Genomic DNA, 19,020 nt, shown 5'->3' on the forward strand with positions numbered 1-19,020 from the left:
CAGCTTGGGTGTTTAATTTATTGCAGCATAATAATCTTTTATTTTTGTCTTGGCATTTCTGAATCTCCTAGTGGCAGCTTCGTGTTTATAAGTCTGGAGTCTGTGCCCTTTCTGTACTGCAAGTGAGCGGGTCAGGCCGCAGTCACGCAGTGTGTCTGCTGCGCACTGACAGGGTCTGGGTCCTAGGGCTTCCGCGGTGAACAGCTGGCGGAGGGCTGGTGAGCGTGCATTTCAGGAACATTGTTGCACTCAAAGGAGACTCCCGCTTCTAATCAGGTGTCAGTCACCAGTAGCGCCAGGCTAAGCTAGAGAATCCCTGATCTTTCCTTTCTTCAGGTGATTGGAGTTGATCTCTTGAAGGGTTTAATCTCACTTGTAAAATTTCTCTGGAGACATTGTGTATGTTTGTTTACCTGCCTGTTGTTTCAGCCCCACCCCCTGTTTCTAGACTTTAAGGGTGCAAAGGCTGCTTGACACTTTTGGTTCCTATCAGAGCAGGAAATTTTTAGTTTAAATGGGCTTATTACTGAGTAAACATTTTTTTTAGTGAATAGTCCTTCTCCAGGGGATCTTCCTGACCCAGGGATGGAACCCCGGTCTCCCGCATTGGAGGCAGACACTTTAACCTCTGAGCCACCAGGGAAGCCATTAGAAAAAAAGGATTTCTTTTTCCACTTGGAATTTTTATAGCTGCTGGTAACCCATAAAATAACCAGGTGGTATTACCTGCTTTATTTTGACTATTTAAAAATAATTTATAATTTTAGAATATTGGAAGAAACATAAATTTACCCGTTACATGTTATACTATGTACATTATAATAATTCTAGAGTTCAGCAGCTGTATCTTAAGTGATTATTTTAATCCTTTTTGTGTTCCAGATGCTATTATTGAGAAGACCTTTTCAGCTATAAAAATGTGATTTGCCTTTTGTAATTGAAAGAGTTTAAGGGCCATTTACTGAAGGGCTAAGTAAGATTTTCTGTGATCTAGTTGAGGATAATCTTCTGTCTCTCTGTCCATCCATCCATCTTTTTCAGTGGTTGCTTGAGGGCGTATGACGTGCATCCTTAGGTTAAGAGTGTCTTATACTTCCAATTGATCTCTTCTGTCCTTGGTCTTATGGTTGTCATGTTTTACTTTTATATATGTTACATGCTTTACAATATATTGTTATTTTTGATTTAAACAAAAGTTTTTTTAAAGAATTAAAAAATTTTAATTATCTCTTAAACACATTTAGGAGGGAAACCTCTTCACTATTTTAGCTACATATTTTCCATTTCTGGTCTTAATTCCATTGTGTCGATCACAGTTTTTTCTGGAATCATTTTCCGTCTGTGAACTGTGAACACTTTTGGAGTGCAAGTTAGGTTGCTGACAGTCTGAAAAAGTGTTTTGCCTTTATTTTTGAAGGATGTTTTCATTGGGTATAGAATTGCAGGTTAAAGGTCTTTTTTCTTTATTATTTTAAAGATGTTGCTTTACTTTTTTCTGGTGTTCGTGGTTTCTGATGAGAAGTCCGTGGTTTTGTTGTGTGTAAATGGGTATTTCCCCCACTTTCTGGCTGCTTAAATTTTTTTTTTCTTTCTGTTGGTTTTCAGAAATTTGCTCTAATGCCTCAATGGTGTGTGTATGTGTTTATACTGCTTGGGGTTCATTGAGTTTGGGTCTGTGGGTTGATTCTTTTAATTGAATTTGGAGGACTTTTGACTTATGTGTTCATAAATTTTTCTTTTCCAGTTTCTTTATCCTTCCCTTTGATACCTCCTCCAAACAGGATCGCTAGCTCGATTGAGTTCTATAGGTTTTGGATGCTTCGTTTATATTTTTTCTGTTACATTTTGTACTTATTTTCAGTTTGGTTAATTTATACTCCTCTTTTTAAAATTTGCTGATTTTTTTTTTTACCCCCTCCAGCAGTGTTTAATTGCTATTTGCTATTAGATCCATTCAGTGAATTTTTCACTTCAATCATTTTTCATTTCTAGAATTTTTTGGGGGTTTCTTTTTGTAGTTTCCACTTACCTGTTAAGATTGTTGTTCATAATTTCCTTTATATTTTAAAAGATTTCTGATCATTTTTTGTCTGCTAATTTCATTATTTCTATTATTTCTGGGTCCATTGATGAAGTTTTTTCCTTCTTGAATCCAGACTACATTTCCCTGCCTCTCTGTGTGCCCAGTGACGTTTGGTTGGATGTAGGTGTCTTTAGGAGTGCTAGGCTGCTGAGCCTCTGGGTTTTGTTGTCCTGCTTTTAAGAAGGGCTGAATTTTGTCCTGATAGGCAGTTCGGTTGTTGATCATCTTGATTCTTGGAGGTTTGTTTCAGTCTGTTAGGACAAGAAGAAGGCTGCCTTTTCATAGGGCTAGTATAGCTTTCCCCCTGAGGTAGAGACTTCACGGGGTCTCTGTGCGGTGTTTATTGGGGCTTTTCCACTCTTAAGTGATTGGAACGAGTGCTCGTAGTTCCCAGTGTGAGTTGTGGTAGTTGTCGGTTGTCTGCTAGCCATCAGCCGTTGCTCTCTGCGTGGCCTCACGGACCTTCCCCTGACGGCTGTGCAGTTGGTATGTGGCCACAGAGCCGAGGAGATCCTATGCGTCGATTCACGGGGCTCCTTCTCTGCATTGCTCCCTTTCTTCTCCTACCTGCCTGACAGATGCCGCGTGCCATGTCTTGAGCTCTCGTAGCCTTGAGCTGTCAGGTCCGTCTCCTCAGCTGAGCAGGATCCTGTGCTCTGGGCTCCCCATCCCCACACTGTGCTCTGGGAGTTGTCTTCAGATAGAAAGCCAAGGTGACTGTGCAGCTCACCAAGCGTGTCTCCCTTTTCTCCGCGATCACAGTTCTGGGCAAGCTGTTGTCCAGTGTCTGAAAACAAGCTGTTTCATATGTTTGACCAGTTTCATTAGTGGTTTGCTGTGAGCGAGGTAGTTCAGTATCAGGCACTCTAAAATAGTCAGAAGTGAAAGTCTGATACTACGGGCTTTAAAAAGAAATGTTTTTATTCTTATGCAATTGTTATTCTTAACAGTTTAATACAAGATTTACTTACTGTCTCAGACTAATAAACCCAGGCAGTTTCATCTTGTTTGTAGACAACTGAATATGCTTTTTTGGCTAGTAGGGAACTGTGTGTGTTTGTACACGTACGCATGCATTCTGTGGTGATATATTTTGGCTACTAACTAGAGGGTAATAAATCCATTCATTTGTTCTTAAAATGAGATAATTTACAGAATCATAACATAGTTTCATGTTCATATATATTTATTTAACACTGACTGTGGAGGCAGGCACTTTGGTATGTGCTTGGGATGTAAAAGTGAGTAAGGGAAATGGTCAGAAATTGACTATAGCCTGTGCTCCAATCAGACTGTTCTTTATTTCAGGCTCATGAGCCTCTCATTTTAAAAATGCTTCTTTCATTCTTAGCCTCCTTCAGCTTTCTCCCTCCTTTTTGAACCATTTCTTCACATTCTAAATATTCCTGATGCATTCAGTTCTTTCTTGCATGGAACAGGTATTTCCTGAATTCAGGCCATGTCTCAGGCGCTGTTCTTGGTAGTAATGGTGTCTTACTTGTGGACTTCACTCAGGTACCCTCTTAATTGTGTACGTTTCTTTTCAGCCATCATTCAAAGTCCAACTGGCTGGTTTTTCTTCTCTTTTGTTATGGGTATGTCATGTTGCGGAGGTGGTTTCTTCCCACTTAAGCTTGGTTGCCCTTCCCTCATCTCTAAAGGAATTCTGTCTAAAGAGACTTGGCTTCATAAAAATTCCTGCATTTGAACATCTTAGTTTTACTTAACTTGAATTATTTTCATTTATTTTTGTTCTTTTATATTGTTCCGTCTCTTTAAAATCTAATGTGGATTAATAGCATCACAAGGATAGTCCCCTGTCAGTATATTAATAAAAAAATTTCAGGTTAGCTGCAAGTGGCGCTACATGTGGGTCTCGTATCAGAGATGGTTAAACTGGTTGTTGTTTCCACTCAGGGTTTTCTCCCAGGCTTTTTTATTTGGTATTTCCTCTATGTCTACCTCTGCCTCTGTCTTGGGAGAAGGCAATGGCACCCCACTCCAGTACTCTTGCTTGGAAAATCCCATGGATGGAGGAGCCTGGTAGGCTGCAATCCATGGGGTCGCTAAGAGTCGGACACGACTGAGCGACTTTACTTTGACTTTTCACTTTCATGCATTGGAGAAGGAAATGGCAGCCCACTCCAGTGTTCTTGCCTGGAGAACCCCAGGGACGGGGGAGCCTGGTGGGCTGCCGTCTGTGGGGTCGCACAGAGTCGGACACGACTGAAGTGAGTTAGCATAGCATAGCATAGAGTATTCCTGGGAGAAGGCAATGGCACCCCACTCCAGTACTCTTGCCTGGAAAATCCCATGGATGGAGGAGCCTGGTAGGCTGCAGTCCATGGGGTCGCTAAGAGTCGGACACGACTGAGTGACTTCCCTTTCACTTTTCACTTTCATGCATTGGAGAAGGAAATGGCAACCCACTCCAGTGTTCTAGCCTGGAGAATCCCAGGAACGAGGGAGTCTGCTGGGCTGCCGTCTATGGGGTCGCACAGAATTGGATACGACTGAAGTGACTTAGCAGCAGCAGCAGCAGCAGTCTCTGTCTTGCCCTGTCCCAGTCTCTAAGATCTGTTCATGAAATGTTTCTCTAGAATCAGTGCTAATCTCTACGAGGGCTCTAGTTATTACCATTTCTTGTTAGACCATAGTGAGGAAGCTCCTTTATTTTTTAGTAAACTATTTATCAGCAACATTTTTATAAACCTTAAAAAAGTCCGTGCAGGAAGAAATGACAACCGACTTGAGTATTTTTACCTGGAGAATCCCATGGACAGAGGAGCCTGGCAGGCTACAGCCCGTGGGGTCTCAAAAGAGTCAGACAGGACTGAGCGTGAGTGCTCACATTCATTTACCAGTAGTGTTTTTATGACCTTTAAAAAGTTACAGAAATATGCTCATGGTAAAAAGGATCCAGAACGACATTAAAAAATGAAGATAGAACCTTGCAGTGCATAATTCTCTCCAACTTGGCTTTTATATTATTTGGCAGCAATTTAAAACATTATTTTGGAATTGAACTCCACATAATGGTTTTGAAGATAATTTTGAATTGTTTCATAAATTTTTTATTAAATTAAAAGATCTGCTATTGCAACGTGTTATGATAACATTTTTAGGCTAAAATATTATAAATGATTTTTAATTTAGTTGAATAAGGGTTACATATCATATAGCAGATGCGGGTTAAACCATATCGTATGAAATGCTGTTTTGTACGCCAAATGAGCTCTAACATCAGCAATTTCATATAGTTCAACCTAATACTTTATTGTCGTCATCTCTGTTATAGGATAAACTGAGTCTTCTTTCTCATTAACATTTGAATTAAAAGGGAAGATGGAAAGTTGCCGTGATGATTTGCTTGGTTATAAAATCAGGTTGACAAGAAATTCCCACATTAGCTCATCTTCTTGGGTTTTATTATAGGAGGGGGTGATTAAGTGAACACCTTAAATACTTGCTGACATTGTGAGAGGAAACTAAGCGAGTCTGTTTCTGGCAGTTGAGCTAAGAAAGGAGACAGTGAGCTTGTGGCTGACATACCTATCCATGAGGCCTTCATGCTAGAAGCGTAAGTTTTCTTTTACTTGACTACATAACTAGTAATGTTACCAGGTAGTTACAATAGGTTTCATAGTAAATAGATAATATAGTAAATAGCTTTTTAAAAAACCCCACAAGTGAGAAACATAGTTATTTCTTGTTGATCCACATTTAGATTACTACAGCAAGTTTTTAAAGGAACAGCAGATTTTTTGTCATCTTCCATACCATCCTTACAGACAGGAATATGTTAGTAAACCCACAAACCCCAATATCTGTTAGAGGGAAAAGCCTTATGGTGTATTGCATAGCCAGAATATTGCCTATTTTTGGATTATCTGCTACTTGCATGAGTTGGAAAATAGCTTTCTTTTATTAAGGTGAGCAGTTAGATGTTTTCAGTTGCTATTCAAAGCAGAATCGGGTGGCTTGTTAGAGATGAGGACTCCCAAGCCCTACTCTAGTCTCCTGAGTCTGAATCTGCAGTTTTAACAAGCCTTAAAGGCGGTTTGAAGCACATTAAAGTTTGAGATGTGCTGTCTCAGATCACGATGGCATTGTCACCCCACAGAGCAGTGGCTCAGTTAACCCTCAGTAAACGCTTGTTGAATTTAATGCATGTAATTCACTGGATCTAGATTAAGAAAGTGAAACAACTGTTGTAGGATGATAGTTTTGTAGGAGGGTAACGGTGATAATTAAGCAGCAGCTATCCATTTCTTGGTTATTTGTCTCATGGCTATCTGGATGTCAAAAAATTATCAATCTGACCCTCAAAATGCTTGAGTCTGATTCTGCTCACACTGGGTGAATAGTCACTGTCTTGTGGGTGTGTGGGGTGTGTGTGTGTGTGTGTGTGTGTGTGTGTGTGTGTGTATGCAAGTCAACAATAGTTTGTAGAAGTAAAGGAATAATTAGATTTTGATGAGTGAAGGATATATAATCCATACTGTCATGTCCCACCTTTTGTGAGCCCATGGACTGTAGCCCACCAGGTTCCTCTGTCCGTAGGATTCTCCAGGCAAGAATACTGGAGTGGGTAGCCATTTCCTTCTGCAGGGGATCTTCCCAACCCAGGGGTCGAACCCAAGTCTCTATAAGTCTCCTGGATTGGCAGACGGGTTGTTTACCACTAGCGCCACCTGGGTACCCAGTGTTAGAAGATAACTAAAAAGTAATAATCTTTGTGCAAGGATAGTATACAAAAAGCTTAATCCAGCAGAAAGTAAGAAAGAAACATAAAACAGTTGGAATAAATAGAAAGATTATTAGTGTTCATACATGAATTAAATCTTAACTGTACCCTGTTGACAAGAAGAGTGAAGGTAAAAGTCACTCAGGTGTGTCCGGCTCTTTGTGACCCCATGGGCTGTGCACTCCAGGCCAGAATACTGGAGTGGGTAGCCTTTCCCTTCTCCAGGGAATCTTCCCCAACCCATGGATCGAACCCAGGTCTCCTGCATTCAGGCAAATTCTTTACCAAATGAGCCACAAGGGAAGCCCAAGAATATTGGAGTGGGTAGCCTATCCTTTCTCCAGGGGATCTTCCCGACACAGGAATTGAACTGGGGTCTCCTGCACTGCAGGTGGATTCTTTACCATCTGAGCTATCAGGGAAGCCCAGTCAGTTGTGTCTGACTCTTTGACTCTTTCCAACTGTATAGTCCATGGCATTCTCTAGGCCAGAATACTGGGGTGGGTAGCCTTTCCCTTCTCCAGGGAATCTTCCCAACGCAGGGATCTATCCCTGGGGATTCTTTTATCAGCCAAGCCACCAGGGAAGCCTGTTGACAAGAAACAAACCTAAGATTTAAGGAAATAGGTTGAAAGTAAAGGATGGAGAAAAGACAGCACGCACAGATTAAGAGAAGGCTTGTTGTGTCATACTGTTGTCATATCAGACAAGTGAAGTCGCTCAGTCGTGTCCAACTCTTTGTGCCCCTGTGGACTGTAGCCTATCAGGCTCCTCCATCCATGGGATTTTCCAGGCAAGAGTGCTGGAGTGGATTGCCATTTCCTTCTCCAGGGGATCTTCCTGACCCAGGAATTGAACTTGGGTCTCCCACATTGCAGGCAGACGCTTTACCGTCTGACCCACCAGGGAAACTGTATCAGACAAGGTGAAAAGCATTACTGGAAGGAAAGAGGGGCAGCTTATAATGATAAAAGGCCTTATTCATCAGGAAAACAACTTTGTGTGACCCAATACATAACCTAAATGGGAGATTTTTAATACACCTCTCTTGCTAACTGATAGAACAAGATGCATGCAAAAATAGAAAATACACGTAAAAGAATATACTTAATATAATTAATAAGCCTTTGATTAGACTGATCACAAAGAGGAAAGAGAAGGCCTTGTTAACCAGTCTTAGGTGAAGGGACCGTGACTAATGTACAGAGCACTCTCCTGGGCGAAGCAGCGTCAACCAGAACACCAGCACGCGTTTGTTTTGGTGAATTTGATGAGCTAACTTGAAAACATAGACACACAAAGGGCTAAGAATAGCCTAAACATTCTTGAAGAAGAACAAAATTCTCTGCTAGATATTAAAACTTCTGAAGCTACCATGATTTAGGCAATCTCTGGTTCTTACACATAGATGTAAGAATTCTAGGTAAGTCTTTATCCAACAGAACAAAGAATCCAAAACACATCAAACATGTGAGTATGTGAATTAAGAAAAGATGACAACACAGGGCATTGGGAAAGTTTGTCTTTAATCATTGCTTCTGGGTTAATTGGATATCCACTGGGGAGGGAATGAAATTTGATTGCTGTTGCAGACTCATAGAAATCAGATCCAAGAGCATTGCATATCTCTAGATGTGAGGGGTAAAACTTGACTTCTGGAAGATAACATGGAATTTCTTCATGACTTTGGTATAAGGAAAGATTGCTTAGACACCAAATGTACTAATTTTAAATCAAAAGTTGCTAACAATAAGAGATGGTGTTCATCAAAAAACACCATTAAGAGAGAGACAATACAAACCATCTATAGCTAGCCAATAAGGGGCTTATATCCAAAATATGTTAAAAATGTAATTTTTAAAAATTTTAGAAATCTGTAAGAAAATGACTTGATAGAAAAATCAAAAAGCAATCTGAATGGGCTTTTCACATAAGTGGATATCGAAGTGACTGATAAATGAAAAGATGCTCATAGGCAGGAGGAAAATGCACATTAAAATCACAGTGGAATACACACCAACTTTCATGGCTGAAATTAGAAATACTGATGATTCCAAGTGTTAGTGAAGGAGTGGAGCACAGGGAATTTTCATTAACTGCTAGGGAACAAACAGATTGATTAAACAAAAACTGAAGAAAAAACCAACAGGACCACATCTCTTGTATCAAAAAGCAGTCAGTTCCTAGTAGCAGTGTTTATAATAGCCCTGAACTGGAAATGTGCATGCTGAGTTGCTTCAAGCAGTCGTGCTCAGCTCTGAGACCCCATGGACTGTAGCCCGCCAGGCTCCTCTGTCCATGGGGGTTCTCCAGGCAAGAATACTGGAGTGGCTTGCTGTGCCCTCCTCCAGGGGGTCTTCCTGACCCTGGGATCAAAGCTGTGTCTCCTGTGTCTTCTGCACTGCAGGTGGATTCTTTACCTATTGAGCCATCTAGAAACTGGGAGTCATCCAGTGTTAATCAAAAGTAGGCTGAAGTAATGATAACAAACAAGCTACAGTTTATAAGCCTGATATTAAGCAAACAAATTCATGTACATAAAATGAATCTGTTTTTGGAGGTCAAGGTAGTAGTAACTTTAGGGGTCGAGGTCATTAGATACTGACTGGGAGGGATCATACGATGGTATCGGCGATGTCCGGAATGAAGGCAGTTTTTATTTTCCTGTCCCCACAGGACAAGGTTGGCTAACCAACTAATGATGATTGGTTAAACTGTATACTAATGATTTGTCTATATGTTATAAAAAATAAGTTTAAATACAATATGTAATAACAACATTGATGACATATACAGAACCTGATATTTTTTTTTAGGTGCTTGTTATGTACCAGGTTCTATTCTGCACGTCTGCTTGTGGTATTGAGTTAAAACTTGTACCTAACCTAAAGGAACAGGGTTAGCATATTAACAGTAATTCCACTGCTATGGGTGGGAAACCAGGACCCAGAGCGGTAAACTGCCGTTCAGAGCCGTAGAGTCTGTCTGCTGTTTGTTTATAAGAGTTTTTTCTAGATCAAGGACCTCAGTTCTTTCCATATTCATTTAAATATATTCCTTCCTAGTGTTTTATGTTTTTAACATGCAGATTTAACCTCCCTCCCAATTATTTGACATTTAGGTTTCCAGTTTTTTGCTGTTGCAAACAATACCAAGATAAACATTCTTCCCTAATTATCTTTGTGCACATCATCATCTGTTACTTCCTTAGGATAAAAAGTTTTTTTAACTGAACAAAGTTGCTCTGCATCATTGGATTTATTTTTTAATTATGAGTAATGACATGTTTAGAGAAATTATCCCACCTGTCATCATAGGAACATTATCCTTAACTTATTTAGCAGATATTTATTAATCTTACCCTTCGGGTCAGTTAAGGACTGTATGCTGTAATGGAGGGAAATAGAAGCTAAGGTCTAAAAGCAGTGCTAAGTAGGGGTTGTGAATTTGAGATTTACCCTGTGGAAATGGTCCCTCTAGCCATCTGAAGAATAGAGGGGTGCACATGGGCAAAGAGAGAGCTGCTAGGGATCTACTTCAGCCATCCAAGCGAGAGACCGAGCAAGGGGATGGAAAGAAGAGCTGAGTGTTCTCGAGGAGGCACTTCTTCTGCCTCGTGGCTCAGGCAGTAAAGAATCCGCCTGCAATGTGGGGGACCCAGGTTGAATCCCTCGGTTGGGAAGATGCCCTGGAGAAGGAAATGGCAACCCGCTCCAGTATTCTTGTCTGGGAAATCCCATGGATGGAAGAGTCTGGCGGGCTATAGCCCATGGAGTCACAAAGAGTCGGTGGGGTCACAAAGAGTCTGGCACTACGGAGCGAGTAACACTTTTCACTTTCACTTTTCATAGGAGGCACAGTCAGCAGGATCGGGCTGCCATTTGCATGAGGTGGTCAGTGGAGGAAAAGATCTCTACTGTGACTCCCAGAGCTTTGACGCTGGTTGACTGGGTGGAAGACAGTGGCGTTTGCTGTGTAGGATATATTCAGTACTTATATAGGGTGTGTTTAGTACTTATATGGGATATAGTCAGTGCTTAAAAATTAAAAGAATGGTTTGGCCAGCCCAATATTTTGCATGTATTAAAGCACTTTAACCTTCACTACAACTGTTGGAGGTAGATGTTATTATCAGGAAATTAGGTGTGCAAGGTCACACAGCTGGTGAGTGTGGAGCTGAGATTTCAGACTACAGCAGTCTGGCCAGGGATCTGTGCTCTTCACTTTGGGGCCAGCGCTGTTAAATATGTTTTAGAACAAGCCCAATTTAGAAAAAGTACCCCAGTGCTGAGCAATGTGGTGTGTGGTGTGGTCAGAGTTCGCTAGTTTACTTAGCAAGACAAGCATGGGTATGCTGGGCCAGTGTTGGTTGGCCAGGGTTTTACAGTTTGTCTTCTGGCTTTAGTCTGTGTTTGCAAATTTGGTTGAATATAAGAAGAAAAGTCTTTCTCTTTTCCTAAAGAAAAATTAACTTTTATTAGTTAGCTGCCAAATACTTTTAGGAACAAAATCTTCATTTTTCTTTTCTGCCATGAAAAATCATGACCATGGTCCCAGTCTACCTGCGGGATGATTCTCGATTGTTCATTTTTGTGGCAGGCTTTCTTGGTCTGGGTTCTCTTAGGACTGTGTTGGAAGAGTCAGGAATGCAGCAGCCTGTGACTTTGTTTCCATGAGTTGTGTACTCAACCTTTAATTACCCGTGTCAGTGGTGAGCACCGCTAGGACAAGTTTTTCACCTGGTTTGGGGGCTCTTGGTTATTGATGGCTGTACACCTGGCAGGTGCAGAGCAGACTCTCGGCAGTGTTCCTTTGAATCGATTTCTAAAGAGCTGATCTGTTGGTCAGGCCCTTTGCAGGAATTCAGAGATTACTTTTGCTACTTATGGTTCTTAATTGATTAAGATCTAATATGTAAAAGTAAGTATTAAAGGTTATTTCCACTAGTTTACAAAAAGATTTGCTTAAGGTTTTCTCTTGAAACAGGCTTATATGTACTCATTTGAATCAGTGTTACGTTTTGTACTGTTTATTGTACAGCAGTTATGTTGAGTATCATATCCTTGTTTGCAGATTTAAAGACTTAATATTTATAGAACAACCTGAAATCCTTATTTTAAAGAGTTATCAGATAGGTTAAAAGATAGAAACGTCAGGATATGAGTGCATCCTTTAAACCACACTTGTTATCTTCTCGCAGGAGGAGAGACTTCAGCATGCAAACCTTCATCTGTTCGGCTTGCACCGTCATTTTCATTCCATGCTGCTGGCCTTCAGATGGCTGGACAGATGCCCCATTCACATCAGTACAGTGACCGTCGCCAGCCAAACATAAGTGACCAACAGGTTTCTGCCTTATCTTATTCTGACCAGATTCAGCAACCTCTAACTAACCAGGTATGTTCACAATGTATTCCTAATGATTTGTTGGGATGGTAATTTATTCCTCAAAATGATAAAATAGTAAATAGGCAAAATGCCTTAATGTTTTTCAGTTTTGCATGTGACGGGGGATTCCAGATTGACAAAAAAGACCATGTTGAGAAATTTGCATTTGAAAGTTTGTTGGATTTTTTTCTTTTTCCCTATGTATTTTACTTTAATTCAAATTTTCTCATTCTGCAGTGAGAAGGGGGAGTTATTTCTAATAAAGAATATTAGTTAAAATTAAAAAACTTTAAAGCTGTTTTTATGGGAAAGCAGTTAGGTAGAAAAATGTAAGTTATAGGAAAACAAGTCAGATTCCATTATAGCAAACTTAAAGCGCAGACTTCCCACTGTTAGAAATTACTTTAGTATAGTTTTATAGAATTAAATATGAAACTCATTAAAATTAAAAAGAAAAAATGTAAATTAACCATGCTTCTCATTTTACCACTCAGACTAAGATTCAGTGATTTCACATAAGATGGATAGTGTAAAGTGCTATAATAGATGTAATATACTGACATCTCTGGATGTATATACATACATGCATGTGTGTATAAGTGTGTATTTTTAATATCTTCCTGAGTTAACTGCATCCACTATGTTGATTTTTTGATTTGGGGAGGTTTTTTTTTTTTTTTTTTTTTTTTCCCCCCCAAACTAGTTATAGTTCTGGTAAAGTCTTGTTCCTTACTGAGACGGAGTGTATGTTATGTGTTTAAAATGACCTTTTTTCCATGTACTTAGGAATTTAGTTTGTCACTGTTTAGATCTTTTAATGTAAACAAAAACTTAGAAAATTTCAAAGTACTTCTAATACTGGATTTCTTTAGGAAACGTGTTTTTTTCTAATTCAGTAACACATAGTTTTATTGGCTACTGTGCATTGACATGGCGTGGTCTGCCAGTCATGAGACGTGGACTTCAGGTCCTGACTCGTGATCTGCTGTGGGACTCAAGTCAGGTCTCCTGCACCCTTCTTTCTGTCCTTGAGTGTAAGATTGGGACCTTAGAATAGATCCACCTAAGTAGCATCATTATTTGAGGACCCCCTTGTGTATATTATAGTAAGATTTGATCATAGTTGAACTGACTTTGCATTTATAAAATGACACTGAATGTCAGTAATAACAATCACAGTTAAATGCTAAGGTAAATTATGGCAGGATGTAAGAATTTGTTTTATACAGTAAATTGAGAAGTTGTATGTTTAAGAATTGGAGCAGTTGGTCAGAATTGGAAAGTGTTGTGTACACCAGAAGAAAATTCTCTGGACACCCAAAAAGTAGTAATAGCACAGTCATCTGTTCACACTGCACTTTGGAGAAACAAAGTACGTTTGGATTCATTTTCCTCCTTGTTCAAAATTAGCCTATCAGGCAGGCGTCCTGTTTTCAGTCTCTTACAGCTGGAGGGCCTGAACTCCCGTTGGTGCCTTCTCCAGGATTGTAAGCGGTCCTGGGCCCACGCCAGGCTCGCTACTGCTCACACACAGTGCTCGTTCAGCTCTAACACTTGGCGTCTGCGGAGGGCTAGGGAAAACATCCAGTCCTGTAAAGTTATTGTTTGTTTATATGATAGTAGTCGGTAATTTAGTTAGCAAAGTACCTATTTTTAGATACAACCGACATCCTGAGGGTTATTTTCCAGTAAGAGATAAGTTACTTAGCATTTCCATTTTAAGCTGTAAAATGTTTTTGAAGATTCATATGATGTAAAAAAGACCATCTTTTAAGTAATAATATTCAGCCAGATACTTCTGCCAAACTCCAGAAATCCCAGAACCTAAAAGGCAGATTAAAAGCTTATTTAGTAACTGAAGTGTAAAGGCACTGATGTGGTGTGGTCTGCCGGGCATCAGACATGGACTTCAGGGCTTGTCATGAGCTGGTTGAGAGACTTGAGTCAGGTCACCTGGAACCTTCTCTCGGTTCCTTGAATGTAAGATTGGGACCTTAGACTGGACCCACCAGAGTACTTTGTAGCTCTAAGGTTCTCTAATTTTGTTACTTGATTTCCACTGTTTCTTACTAATCATCCTATTGGTGCTTTTTGAATAAGATTTATTGTACAAGTAAGTTGAAAGGAACTAACTTAACATGTTGTTTCTAGTAGTTAGTCTTTCTTGTGTGAGTTTATTTCATATAAGTTTAACCACAGTTTTATCAAAAGATAAATGTAGTAAAAGTGAATGTAGACAAGTGTGATTGATGTTTAGAATGCTGTCTCTCTCTGGGCTGTTTTCAGAGTAACTTTCATGGTTCTTAAACTGCGTATTCTGGGTATGTCTTACATATGCTATTTGGGTTCATTAATAGCTCTCAAAATAGCGAAAAAGACAGGACATAGTGTTTCTCATTCTCCACTACATATGAAAATATAAGGGAAACATAAACAAAATAGATGGAATAGGTATTATTAAACTAGAAATCAATTTTAAATGAAGTCCTAGCACTTAACGCTATGGACTCTTCTCAAGGAAGAAGATTGTTTGAGCTCTTGTAACTTACCTTGTAGGAGGTGTGAACTCCTGCTTTGTGTGTGTATGTGAGAGAGAGTGATCTGTGTCTTTCCACAGACGGGAGCGTCGGGATGAGGCTTCTTTGGCCTCCAGAGCCAGAGAGCTGCGGCCACGGGAGGGGAGCTCACAGCTTCCTCTTCAGTTGAGGATGCTGGGGGAGTGTGGAGGCTGGGGGCTCCTGGCTCCTCTGGACACCGCAGGCTTTCGCCCAGCGGTGGAAGGGAGGAAGGGAGCTGGCCACATTACCTTTTCCTGACCTTGTGACTGTGAGACGGTGGAAGTGGATAAAGCATCAGAAGCTTTGAGTCTTAGTATAGATTTATAACTGAGTGTGTATTTGGACGAGTTATTTTCTAATTCTGGATTGGTGCTTATTGTACCACAGTAGCGAAAAACAGAAGATAGTTACTTAACATGAAATTACAATGAAAGTTAGTGAAGAAAGAGTTATTTAGTTTGTAGAAATGAATTTGTTTTTTTAAAATTCATGTAGAAATGAATTTTGAGTGCCTGCTCTGTACAAGGCACCATCTCAAGCAGTGAAATGCAGTCTTATGTAAAGGCCAGTTTTTTGTGGGTGGAATTCATCTGGTTTATACATACAGATGCCCCTGAAACAGTAATTTCTGTGGCCAGAGTACATAAAAGTAAGGTATTTAGAATTAGCTAATTGGTGTGGCCTTGTCGGCAGTTTGGCTCGTTGTGGAAGAGGAGAGCAGTGTTTGGTGACAGGACAAGCCCATAGCACACCTCACATACTGAGTGCAGAAAACTTTTTAGGGTTTGACTATAGATGCAGAGGAAACTAATGTTAATATTGGTTTAAGAGAAACTACAGAGGCAGGACAGTTCTGGTGTCTTAAGTTGTTGTTCCCAGGTTGTAACCCTCACATTTGGCTCAAATAAAATTTCCACTTGTTTCATAGGAAAAAAAAGAGGAAGTACAGCTAGGTAAGCACTACGATCACGCCATCTCTTCATGCCGCAGGGATGGGGTTCTTTCCTGTTCTGTCCTGACAACTGTCTTCTCTTCTGTTTGCTTATTGTGGGTTCGTTTTCCCAAGACTCCAGACATTTCTCTGAGGCCTTTGTGTGATGTCTTGTGTCTCTCTGCCCTTCAGGTTGACTAGAGTACCTTTGAAAGAGGCTGTCCCGTGGGCTCGGTAGTTTTGCTAGTATGTCTGTTGTGAGAGCTGGACAGCAGCCCGAGGGTGACTGGTGGTGGTGACTGAGGGTACCTGGATGTCTGTAATTGCCTTGGAGGATCTTGGTCACGGAAGACCCTCTGGGAACCCCTTTGCTGAAGCTTGAGATGAGGTGGAGGAGTCGGGTGGGCACACCCTCTAGGGTCATTGGTGTGCCAGTTGCAGTATTTCTGGGTGTGTTGTGTTTGTGTTTGGAGGACGGTTGTGTTTCCTATTCCATCCCCCATCTAGCAGGAGGCTCACAGTTGAACCCTGACTGCTTATTGGATGATGAAAGAGCCGTGGGTTAGCTTTGTGTTGGGAGTGTGGTTGAAATGAGTTTTTAAAAAGGTTTCATTAGCTTTAAGGTGTTCTCTGGAACTTATTTGTGGTCAGCTGCTAGTGTAATCGTAGATAGGGATATTGGTGTTATGGATTCTCTTGTTTATTCATCACATATTTATTAAATGTCTCCTGTGTTTCAGACAGTATGTCTCTCCTGTGTAGGCAGAGGGAATACAGCATTGGTCAGCTATGTCTGCCCCATATGGCGTTTTCCCAGGAGTGGAAGGAGGAGAAAAACTAAAACCAGTAACCCAGTAAACGTATACCAGGATATTAGGTGGTGGCACGTGCCGTGCAGGGTGGGCAGAGGGAGTGTGGAGGGGGAGTTGGATGTGTTAAGGCGGAGCGTGGATCTCCTCGGTCAGCCTGAAGACACAAGAGCAGATTTCAGCTGTGCTCCCGGCAGGCGCTGCGCAGAGCGTGGGGTCTGTCTGCCTGTTGTGAACTAGGTCAGGCTGGAGGAACCATTCAGAAGAAATTTTCCCTTAGGCTGATTGTACAGTGGAGAAGCCCTTTTGGGCAGCCTCTGCGTGTCTCCTGGACCAGGGGGATGTCTGTAATCCTCTCATTAAATTTGGGGAACAAAATTGAAGGCATTGCAGCTGGGTACATTGTTTGCTAATTTCATTTATTTGTTCCAGTGGTTGTCTTCATTGGATTCCGGTTGAAAGAGATGACCAAGAGAGAATGTTTCATATTCTAATGTGGATGTCTGTTTTGTTTTAAATACGTATGCACAGGTTACAGAAGAGGGAGTTCATACCAGTACAGTATAGTTAAAGTGCTAGTCTTCTCTGTCTATTTAAGGTGATGCCTGATATTGTCATGTTACAGAGGCGGATGCCCCAAACCTTCCGTGATCCAGCTACTGCTCCCCTGAGAAAACTTTCTGTTGACTTGATCAAAACATATAAGCATATTAATGAGGTAAGAACTATTGATTTGTTATAACGGTGTCTATCTCGCCATAGAGTGGAGGAAACAAGCTATTTTGTAGTGTGTTTAAATATATTAAAATTACTTTTAATTCCCAAGGATTGTCATATTGATGATGATTATGAAGACTGGTAAGTTAGCGGTTTATAGATAAAAGCGTCATAATTGTGTAAAAGAAAGATGCTATATAAACAAGAACTGTAAAAAGATAATTGTGAATAACTTCCCTTCTTTTTCAAAGTTATATTTAATACATGCTGAGTTATAATTTCTATAATACCCCTTCTCCAAAACTTCAGAGGAAAGGGAGGGAATAGTGATAATGTAAAAGTATGAAAATGTTACAGAATTTTGCTTAAATTTTTATGTATCTGTTTCTGCTTTTGCCAGAGATGTCAGGAAGCTCTGATATGTGTTTAATGCTCAGTTAACAGGCGTTTGGCCTAGTTTATCTGATAATACCTATATTTGTGTGGTTTAAAATTTTCTTTTTAATGTGTGTTCTTGTTTAATCTGTATCCTTTCACTGTAAGATACCTGAAAGCCTTTTTGGGGGGATTAAGTAGGATAAAAAACTTAGCACTGTGAATTACTCATCTTCCAACTTGACTCTTCACTTTGAGAAATTATTTTTCTGGTGTTTTAGCCCTTTGGCTTGGTTGTTATTTATTCCTAACAACAACTCTAGCTGTGTAGTGAATTATTAAATGAGCTTTTCTGGAGACGGGTGGTCACGCCTGTGCTCTCTTTCCTCTTCCAGTGGGGCCCTATATACTTCCACATTACAGACTTATCTTCTGCCAGTTTGAGAGCCATTTAAAAAGATGTTCTTATGTGTGTATAAATTTCTTAGCAGTTTGGTGCTATTTAACGCCAGTATTATTGTGGCAATGTGGCAAGATAAAATTGAAGTGAACTCAATGAGGAACATTTCTAAGTTGGATTTTGTTTACAATTTATATGTTCTAAAAGATGTTTCAAACTAGTCTTTGGTCATCTGAAAATAATCTGATAAACTAATACTGTTAAGTAGCTTTGTTGAAGCTTGTTTTTAACTGTTACCTGGTAAACTAGTTTTTCTGATGTTGCTTTATACAGTGTAATTTATCATTTCCTCAAAGTTAGTTACCAATTACTTGAACTATTGCCTCATTAATTACCAACTACTAGAACTATTGCCTAGTCTACCTGTTATTTTTTACTAGTCTTAGAAACTGTTTTATAAGAAAAACAGATACAAGGAAAATAACTTAGTCTGTGATCAACCACAACTTCTGTGACCTTTAGTGTGGGGGGAGGGGGCCTGACTGGTTTTCATTAATTTGTTGTCATAAGCTCAAAGCCGGGCCTGTCACAGAGGCCCTTCCCATATTAGTGAAGTATCAGTTCATATACATTTCACCTTTCATTTCTGAAATCTTTTGCTTTAGGATCAAATATAAAATTGGGATTGACTAGAAGGGGGTGGGGTTAGCATTTGTTGTTTATATCAGCATATACGTTTTCCCAAAGTTCCTTATATTATACACTCTTAAGATCTATACCAGCTCACTGAATGTAAATTATACCTTAGTTTAAAAAATAAATGTAAATCAGGTCCTGTTGCTTTTCTTGAATGGGAGACTCTGGCCTACTCACGTAATATCTCTTCTTTATAAAACATATGAACAGTATAATTCTAAAGTGAATTTTTCTGTAGATGTTTTTCATTTGATGTGTATTAGTGTTATTCTGTAATTCAGATAGCAACTATAGAAATTTATTTTTTTTTGTTCTG

General features: G+C 40.0%; 1 protein-coding gene across 6 annotated transcripts in view; it reads left to right on the forward strand.

The window, feature by feature from the left end:
* The window catches only part of DYRK1A (dual specificity tyrosine phosphorylation regulated kinase 1A), a 147,715-nt gene that overhangs the window by 90,754 nt on the left and 37,941 nt on the right, over window positions 1–19,020 (forward strand). For 4 of the 6 annotated variants that reach the window (XM_055569945.1, XM_055569940.1, XM_055569943.1 and 1 more), the window contains 2 exons: window positions 12,031–12,227; window positions 17,115–17,234. In XM_055569945.1, coding sequence (XP_055425920.1) covers window positions 12,108–12,227; window positions 17,115–17,234 — 240 coding nt within the window. In that variant the 5' untranslated portion in view covers window positions 12,031–12,107. Of the gene's footprint in view, window positions 1–5,532; window positions 5,664–12,030; window positions 12,228–17,114; window positions 17,235–19,020 lie in introns of those variants that run through there. The other 2 variants (XM_055569942.1, XM_055569941.1) reach the window with 2 other exon arrangements.

Source organism: Bubalus kerabau, chromosome 2 (genome assembly GCF_029407905.1).
Source record: "Bubalus kerabau isolate K-KA32 ecotype Philippines breed swamp buffalo chromosome 2, PCC_UOA_SB_1v2, whole genome shotgun sequence".
NCBI classification, from domain to species: domain Eukaryota; kingdom Metazoa; phylum Chordata; class Mammalia; order Artiodactyla; family Bovidae; genus Bubalus; species Bubalus kerabau.